At 35.5% G+C, this 9,684-nt stretch overlaps 1 protein-coding gene across 2 annotated transcripts in view; it reads left to right on the plus strand.

Moving 5' to 3' along the window:
• Odf2l (outer dense fiber of sperm tails 2 like) overlaps nucleotides 1–9,684 on the plus strand; it is a 55,475-nt gene that overhangs the window by 8,499 nt on the left and 37,292 nt on the right. For both annotated transcript variants that reach the window (XM_004639283.2, XM_023699070.1), the window contains exons 3-7: nucleotides 1,495–1,630; nucleotides 2,611–2,739; nucleotides 5,353–5,415; nucleotides 5,537–5,608; nucleotides 6,333–6,449. In XM_004639283.2, the coding sequence (XP_004639340.1) occupies nucleotides 1,495–1,630; nucleotides 2,611–2,739; nucleotides 5,353–5,415; nucleotides 5,537–5,608; nucleotides 6,333–6,449 (517 nt within the window). The remainder of the gene's footprint in view (nucleotides 1–1,494; nucleotides 1,631–2,610; nucleotides 2,740–5,352; nucleotides 5,416–5,536; nucleotides 5,609–6,332; nucleotides 6,450–9,684) is intronic.

The raw sequence follows: 9,684 nt of genomic DNA on the forward strand, positions 1-9,684 counted from the left end.
AATGAAAATAATAATATGAAATATTGGAAATATGGGTAATGAGTACTAGTTCACTATCATTTGATATATTGCTATATAATAAGTACTTGTCTTTTTATTTCTTTAGAATGGGAAATACATTTCTTATTTAAATATGTCATTATTCCCCAAAATAGCAATCTTAAAATATTATTTTTATATGTATTATACAGTCCAGTTTATAGCTTAACAAATGAAAATAATGTTTTGTCATATACAATAATTGTTGATTTTTCTGCTCATAGTTTGTGATGAGGGACTGGTGTCAGCATAATCTTCTGTGGTCCTTTAGGCCAGTAATACTTACTAACAAAATCTATGCTTTGACATCGCTTGTAAGATGGCCGTTTATTATGTTCTGTACAGAAAGAGAAAAGCTACCTATTAAAGCTGCAATGTTTTCAAATCACTTTGAATTTTATTCATATTAAGAAAGTTCCTTTAAATATAGTTATGTAGTACAAGGATAGTCAATTTGAGTAACTTACATAAAAGTAAAAGAAAGTGAAATAAAACATAGTATTTTCAAAACAATGCTGGACAGTCACTCTTTTGAGGCCTTGCCCCTTTCTTTGCAGTGCTAGAGACTGGACCTTGAATGTGGCCAGGCATTCCTCCTTCACTAACTCCCCTGACATTTCTGTACAACCATTCGTTCCTAGGGGTTAAAAAAAAGCATTGCATCTCTGTTGCTGAACGTTCTTCAAAGTTTTGAACACCCCATTCTGTTTTTGGTGTGTGTGCAGATAGGGCATGATGGCTCATGCCTAAGGGCTTGAGAATCATCCTGAATTATTCCACCCTCTTCCCCAAGTGGAGAGAGGCCTGGTAAACATAGTCAAGAGTGAAGGTATTAGCAGTTTCTGGTTTTTTAGTACTCAAAATCAAGCTCGTGTCCTTTGGTTCTGAGTGGTAAGGCACATATTCCAAAGTCGAGTGTGAAGGGTTTTGAGACATCTGGAAAGTTTTAGTTTTGGTGTTCCATGTGATTAGCTTATTCATTGTTTTGGAGGCAGTTTTTGTGGAGAACAGTCAGTTTCATGCAAAGGTTTGAGAATAAGATTTACAAAGACATATACATATGTATACATATGTATATGTATATGTATATGTATATGTATATGTATATGTATATAATTTGGAATAAGGGAGAAGAAAAAAATACACACAATCACATACTTAGTCTCATAAACTAGAGAGGGAATATTGAACAATTACTGAATAGTACAGTTAAGCATTGTGAATTATAGCTTTTGTGGTTTATATATACTTACATTTTAAAAATTATCTTTCCATATAATAGAAATATAGAAAAGTTATGAAACTTAGGAAAAGTTTGCACATTTGCTGTGATGATTTATTATCACTTTTTTGTAGAGCTTCTTATAGAACTACTGTTAATTCCACATTAATGTAAAAAGTAACCAATACATAATAGACTTAATTGAAATTCCATTTGTGTGTGTGTGTAATTAGCCTGAAGCAGGACATCTTAAGTGATGAAAGGACTGAACTGGAGGCAACACTTAAGGAAGCTGAGCTGGCAGCCTGTTCTATAGAATTACTTTTGCCATTATTTAAGAACACCATTGAAGAGATTAATTTTGCAAATGTGAGTATTTGATTTATGATATCTAATAAAGTGAAAAGCTAGAATTAATGCACAGAATACATTAACTAAGATCTCATATTGTAAGTGGCTCTGATTACTTGTGGGTATTCAGTACGAAAATGGAAATTTATCATTGTTTTATTTATTCCTGTGTCATTAACTATGATTCTCTTTTTAAAAGATAGAGTAATCTCAGACCTGCACCAGGTGAGAAGCTACGCTGCAAACTATATTTGGGCTTCTTTATTTCTCTGACCTTTAACTAGAATATCAGCTCTTCTCAAGGGCGACTTTAAAAGTAAATTTTCTAAGAGATAAGATATTTTTCAGCCTGCCAGATAGTTCAGCGGATTAAAGCTCCTGCTTAGGCAGATACAGAGGCCGGGGGTTCGATCCCTGGTCTGCCTGCTGGCCCCACCCCCAGGGGGCACTGAGACAGCCATTGAGACTTGGTGTGGTGGCGTTTTGCCTATAATCCCAGCACTTGGCAGGCTGAAAAACAGGAAGGATCACTACAAGTCCAGTCTGTGTGGTGAGACCCTATAGACTCTGTACTAAATACATTAAAAAAAAAACAAAAAAGATATTTTTCTTTTCTATCATACTTTTTTTTTTTTTTTTTTTTTTTGGTGGAGCTGGGGCCCTTGTACTTGCCAGGCAACTATCATGCTATTTGGAAATAAAACTTATTTTAAAATTTTAACAAACTAAAGTTTGAGTTAAGGATAAAAAAAAAATAGTGTCTTATAACTTTTATTAGAATATTGTAACACTTTTGGAGTTTAAGACCTTATTTTTATTTTAATTTAATGTACTATATAACAGATTCTGTCTACTATTTAGTTTGGCACAATTTACTGTGACTACATGCAAAAGAGTGGCTTTGTTGCTGAGAACAGTTATTCTTCAGTGATCAGATTTTAAGTGTTTTGCCTAATACTGTGTCTTAAAATGCATACCTGGTTCTTATATTTTGTCAGGCCAGAGTTTCTGGATCCAGTTTGAAGAGGATTTCTGAACAGAAAGAAATGTTAATGAAAGAATTAAATACTTTTAAACGTGTAAAAGCAGCTTTAGAGCATCTTCTTAGACAGACAGACTACAGACAAGTAAGGCATCAGTGCTTAGCACTCGACAGCGATGGGTTTCACTATTATTTCTGTAACTATAAAAATTAAGATATTGATGTATTTATTATGGAAGCACTTCACTGAACTTTTGTTTGAAATGGTAGTCATTACAGTGACCCCTACTGTTAATGTTTCTACTTTTAGTGTTTCATAATAGTTCTTGAAAACCTGACACATTTTTATAGAAAAGAGATTTTTACTTCTTATCCAGAAGACTTTCATTATTTGTTATACTTCATTTAGCTACTTGTAATAAAATACAGATTCTTAGAGTTTATGGTCCTTTGTGCATTATATTTTACATACATATGCTATTTTTAAAATTAAAAAATTTGATACATAAACATTTTACATATGAATGGGGAGCATGTAATATTTTAACACATATATACATTGTGTAATGTTTAAACCTATTGAACTCCTCAAATATTTATCTTTTTAATGAAAATTCCAAGTCTTCTAGTGTTTTGAACTACAGAGAACATCATCATTGTCTGTGGTCACCCCAGGGTGCAGTAGCACCCGGAACTTACCTCTCCCAACTGTAATGTAGTGTGCATCGGCCAACCTTTTCCTTCTCCCTCCACCGTTGTCCTTGGCTGCCGGTTCTACCACTCTACTCTCATGACTGCGACTGTTCCTTGCTTCACTTCACATCATGATCTTGCCACTTCTGTCAGGCTTTCCTTGTGTTCTGCGGCTAACTAGTATCCCATTGTGTGTATGGACCTGTTCTCTCAGTCAAAACATTCATCATTTCCCGGGCACAGGAAGTTGGCTTCTTCTTGTGACTGGTTCTGTCATGATCACAGAAGTGCAGCATTTCCATCAACAGAGTGATTTAATTTTCTTTGGATATATACTCAGTAATAGGGTTGCTGTGATCCAAAAATTGTTCTGTTTGTAAGATTATTATTATTGTTATTATTTTTGGCAGAACCAGGGATTGAACTCAGGCCCTTGTGCTTGCCAGGGAAGCACTTATTCTACTGAGCCCTCTCCCTGGCCCTGTTTGTAAGATTTTGAGGAACCTGCACACTGTTTGTCAGAGGGCTTGTACTAATCAGTCCCTACCAGCAGTGTACAAGGTCGCCCTTTTTTCCTCATCCTTGGCAGCACTTGTCTTTATCTTTTTGCTCCTAGCCATTGTTACTGGGGTGAAGTGATGCTCGCTGTGGTTCTGATTCGCATTAGCCATGCACCCATCGCGCTTGCAGCGATGGCCTACGTGTGGCGTGGCGTGGGTGTTACTGTATTGCTCTTTTAAGACAAAAGGTGATAATGTAGAGTTGTTGGGTTTGGTTTTGTTTTGTGAACTACAACTTGTGTATTCAGGTTTACACTGCAATAAGCAAGTAGGTTTTGTGTTGCAGTTTGGGCTTCTCTAAAAAGTTTGCCATCACTGGAATGTGGTACAGTCAGATAAAAATAGTTATTTTTATTTTTGTATTTAGAACAGGGTCTCTAAGGTTTCACTACGTAGATTGAACTCGCAGTGATTCTCCTGTTTTCAGCCTCACAAGGGCTGGGATTACAGGCATGTGCCACCACGCCCAGTCTCCATTGCCACAGAGCACCCCGGAGGCCAGGCCAACACAGCAGGCCAGGGATCGTACCCCGGCTGCTGCGTTCTGCCTAAGCAGGTGCTTTAGTCCACTGAAGCTATCTCACCAGCCCCAAGTGACAAAATCTTAACTCCTGTTTGCCTCCTTATTATGATAGCATTTTCTCAGAATTGTAAAAAAATATATATTAAATAACAGATTGATAATTAAAAAGTTATGTGCCCATCAGAAAACTAAGCAAAAAATTCTTCTGATGTCCATAGTCAGTGAAAAGTCTTTGTTAAACTCTTAATATTTCTGATCTTTCATTCCATTACTGTGTATGTAGTGTAGTGTTTGTTTGTGTATATATGTGTAGTATCATATATATAATTTTTAAAAATTGAGGTCATAGTATTCTCACTGTGCTATGACTTCAGTTTTGTATTTAACACTGTCTTATTAATTTTTTCTTAACTACTAAATATTTCTTCAGTAGAAAGGAATCTTAACTGTCTCCTGTGGCTGTGGCCCTCTGAAATTGTGTGTGCATAGCTCTGCCTTTTGGATTAGAGGAATTTATAGTTTGATTCTTAAGTAGGGACCCGACCCTCAGGGATCAATAAACATTCTCTATGGGCTCATTTTCAGTGCTTACGTAGAATTCTGTTACTAATTTGCTGTAATGCTTTAAGAAATTTCCTATTGCTAGAATTTAAGGTATTTATAATTTTTGCCTTTGTATAAAAAGTACTATGTCGAAGTTCTTTTGTAATAGGGTTTTTGGTGATTTTTAAATGTCATTGGCCCACTTTTTAGTAGTTTTGTCTTGAAATCAGTTTAATAAATTAACTTCATAAATCATGGACAAAAAAGGATTTGGAACACTTTGACAAAAAATGTTTCTGATGGTAACTCTCACAGGAGTCTGACCTGTACATAGGGCTCCGTAGTCACATTTTGAGTTTCACTTATTTTACTTTCTAGCTTTTCATATGCAGAGGTACAGTTTGTGGACACTGATATTTGTACTTTCCTTTCTTCACAGACAGGAGACAATTTACCCAGCATGTTGTTGAAAAATCTAACAGATAATGAAAGTGAAAACACAGTAAGTGATTCTTCACTTTGAATCCATTGCTTCTGATTTTTTTTTGTTGTTGTTGTTGTTGTTGTATAAATTAGACAGTGTTGTCTCAGTTGTGAAATTTCCTTTACATGGTCTTTTGAAGAACCTTAAGAAGAAGGTACTTGAAAAGGAAAACTATATTCAAGAGCTGTCTTGCTTATTTCAGAATGAAAAGGTAAGAAAATTTTGAGCTTTTGGGCTTAATTCACTGTATTTTTTTTAGTACAGACTCCCTCTTCTTTCCATCCTAGTCCAATATCCTTAGAATGAAGTGAAAAAAAGTAACACAGGAGAGGCTTTTGCACAATTCACATTGCTTGAAATGTTTGTAAGCCTTATATTTCAAAGGTAGAAGCTTAATTTTTCTGGTTTTTTTTTTTTTTTTTTTGGTTGTTTGTTGTTTTGTTTTGGTACCAGTGATTGAACTCAGGACCTTGCACTTACCAAGCAAACACTGTGCCACTGACTGAGCTGTCTCCCCAGCCTCTCTCAGCTTTTAAAAAGATTTGTTTATTTGAGAGTTTTGTAGTTAAAAGTGTACCTAGGTATGTACTCAGCACAATTTAAGAACTCTCCATAAAATTGTGTTGTATTTCAACTTGGGAACAAATTAAATAATTTTTGTGTTTGTGGGAGTATTTTAGCTATACCTATAATTTTACTGAGCAGAGATTGAGTTTTTTTTTTTTGCAAAAGGTAATTATTAGGAGGCATTCAAAATATGGGGAGAAAACTCCTCCCTGGTTTTGCATAAAATATATTTGTGATGGGGTGTCAATTTGTATAAAGTATTTTGCTTCTATAAGCCTTTGAGGTTGTGTCTGAATTATGCTAAAATTGAAAGTATTGGTCGGAAAAGAAATTAACTTCATTTTTTCATTGTTTCTTCTGTCTTATAGGCAAATGCTTTGAAAGCAAACCGTTTCTCCCAATCAGTAAAAGTAGTACATGAGCGACTGCAGCTCCAAATCAATAAAAAGGAAGCAGAAAACGATAAGTTAAAAGAATATATAAAGGTTATAAATTCTTATTCGTTTTTATAGTTTCAGTGATAAAGGTCATGAAAAATTAGAAAGCCATGCCTTCATTGTGGAATGTGGTGATTATAAAATAATTCAGCTTAAGCATTGCCATGGAAATCCATTTGAGGTAAATCTTAATGGTGAGAATTCTGTTCCTTCTAAAAATTAGGGTCCAAATCCAAGTATAAAAATGCTGTCTCTTTTAAATACCATTCTAGGAGGGATTTGATTGAATTACTTTAAGCATGTCAAAACCATTGTTAACATTTTGATATGTATAGGTCCAGCCTTTTTCCTGCATCTGTATATGCATTCGTACATACATCTATAACACAAAGCAGTCAGTACACTTTTGTTATTAATCATGAAAACTTAAAAATCAATTAACCTAGCATGTTATTAGATAATTGGGTAATCTTTGTAAGTTAGTAGGATTATACAATTGTGATATGTAATGAAAGGAAGAATGTGCAATTAAAGTATACCTCTAGGGAAGTTTTGGTTTATTATTCTGTTGGCGGGACAGTCACTTTAAGATAAGAATTTGAAGTTGCTATGATAACAACCTAAATGCATCTAGATCTGCCATTATAATTATTACCATTATCATCATTGTTATTATTGTTATTATTATTATTAATATTTCAATGGTTTTGGTCCAGGGTCTCACCCCGCAGCTCGGGCTTGTAGTGATCCTCCTGTTCTCAGCCTCCCCAGGGCAGGGATTACAGGTGTGCCCACCACTGCTGGGCTTGGTGGCCGGCACCGCATGTGGTACAGGGGATAGAAGCCTGGTCCCTGCTCCTGCCTAAGCAGCTGCTTGGCCCACTGAGCTTATCTTGTGGCCCTCTACCATTATTATTTTTGCCAAAGGAAAAGAAGCTGTGTTCTCATCTTCACATACATGTACAGCTTTGCCCAACGAATTCTGAGGACTTCTACTTAGACTTGTGTGTGCTTTTGCACTCTTTTTCTTTTTTCTTTTGGTGGAACTGGGGATTGAACTCAGGCCCTTGCGCTTGCCAGGGAAGTGCTTATTCCACTGAGCCATCTCCCCGGCCCCTGCTTTTACATTCTTGAGTTACAGCCATATCTGCAACCTGTAGCATGAGTTTCTGAGCTGTGCCTGGGTTTATGTATTTTTTCTTTCAATGACAAAGCTTTTGCTCTTTATGAGGACGCCAAGCAGGTTTATGGTATAAATTTTGTTCTTTTTTCCTCCCATGTGTTCTTTTTAAATCTCTTTTCCCATAGATTCCCTCTGTCTGTTAGCAGTGATGTCTTAGGACACTACAGATAAAAAAGACAGGGCATTACAGCGTTCTGTATGATAAATACCAGAGAATACAGAAATTGTGATCTAATATATGAAAGTTATCTACCCCAGTTTAAGTTTTGCAATGTTAATTATTTCCTCAAATAGCGGTTGAGAAGGTTTGAAAATACTCTAAAATTAAAAAATGAAGCATTAAATGATTTTTTAAGGTAAGTTATTTTATTTTATTTTATTTTATTTTATTTTATTTTATTTTATTTTTTGTATCCATGATAATTTGGAGAAAGAACATCAGGCTGAAATCCAGAGACTTTGCCCTGACACTTTCCTGTCTCACTTCTTTTTAAGAATGCAGATGTTGGGCAGGCAAGATAGCTCAGCAAACTAAGTGCCAGCACTGCATGCTGCGCTGGCCCTGCCCCCAGGCACCCTGAGCTGCCACACGGAGACCAGGCGTGGTGGTGCACACCTGTGATCCCAGCTCTGGGGAGGCTGAAAACAGAAGGATCACTATGAGTCCAAGCTGTGTACTGAGACCCTGGACCAAATGCATACATACATACATACATGCATACGTACAGTGGAAATGTTAAAGAGCAATTAAAATAAGTTATCCTAGATTGCTAAATTTTCTCCCACTCATGGACTTTTAGAACACTACTCAGGGGCTGGTGATATAGCTCAATAGTACTGCCTGCCTGGCAAGTGCAAGGTCCTGAGTTTGATTCCCAGGAAGCAAACAAGCAAGCGAGCAAACTAATCAGGGGTTAGGATTTAGTTTTTTGGATTTAGGTATAAGAAATTTTGATTTTTTTTTTGTTTTATTTTTGAATGAAAAGAGTGAATTAGCTAGGCAGTATAAATCTTAGTGTTTTACTGTGTGGAGTTATTTGTATTTAGTCTTTTAAAAATGTACTTTGTGATCCTCTGAAAACTTGGAACAAATTTATCTTAAAATCTTTGTAATGTAGCAAAGAGAATTAGAATTTTTTAATTTTAAAAGAGATAAGGAATAATTTTCTGCATGAAATGCAGCACCCTTGTAGTTCTTTCCAGTACGAAAAGCCCAAGACTTTATGTGCTTTTATTTGGCAAATGACAGAATTTACTCTGAAACTAAGATAATATTTTCATAATTTCAGTACACTCCTGATAACTTGTATAAGTTTGGGATTAGATAAAACGTAGTGAGAAAATCCCAAATGTAAACCTTTTTAAAAAAAATCTCTTTTTAGTTAAACTATCAAATATAAAAGGATTTTTGTGTAACAATTAGTTTTCATGGTACAATGCTGACACCTCGTGGCGGTTTATAGGAATGACACATATTTCCTTGACCTTTTATAATGGGAAGTCCTGAAATTTTTTCCCCCAACCATTCAATGCAATATTTCATAAGACATTTTTATTTTATTTTATTTTTTTCCATAATTTTATTGAAAAACAAATAGCGATGAGACAGTTTCACACCAAATTGGTAGGACAGTTCCAATAATTAACACATTGCATACATTCTTCCTAGTGTTTAATTGCTGTACAAGATTCAGACTTGATATCCTATTTACAAACACCATTAGAGCAAATCCCTCTATTCATTAAGAGTATGTAATTATATATCCTAACCACCTTAAATACACAGATACAAAATGGACATTCATCTGTATCCCCCTTTTTGTTAAGTTCCATCATTTAAATATTATAGGTGTGTAAACTCAGCAAAACATTCTAAAAGAGTTCAGTAGCCCATAATAGTATTGGGGCCTCTGCTTCACTGGCAATGTCAGAAATTGTTGGCCTGAGTCCCCTACAGCTCAACCTAACAGCATGGCTTTACTTCTTATACTTCGTTTTTATACTTTTCTGCTGGATCGTTAAGACCAAGATAAAGCAGGACCTATGCAACAAGAGTTGTAGCTTTTGGGTCTGATAAGGTCAGTGAAATCCCCTCAGGAT

Source organism: Octodon degus, unplaced genomic scaffold, assembly GCF_000260255.1.
Source record: "Octodon degus isolate 3935 unplaced genomic scaffold, OctDeg1.0 scaffold00109, whole genome shotgun sequence".
Lineage (NCBI taxonomy): Eukaryota > Metazoa > Chordata > Mammalia > Rodentia > Octodontidae > Octodon > Octodon degus.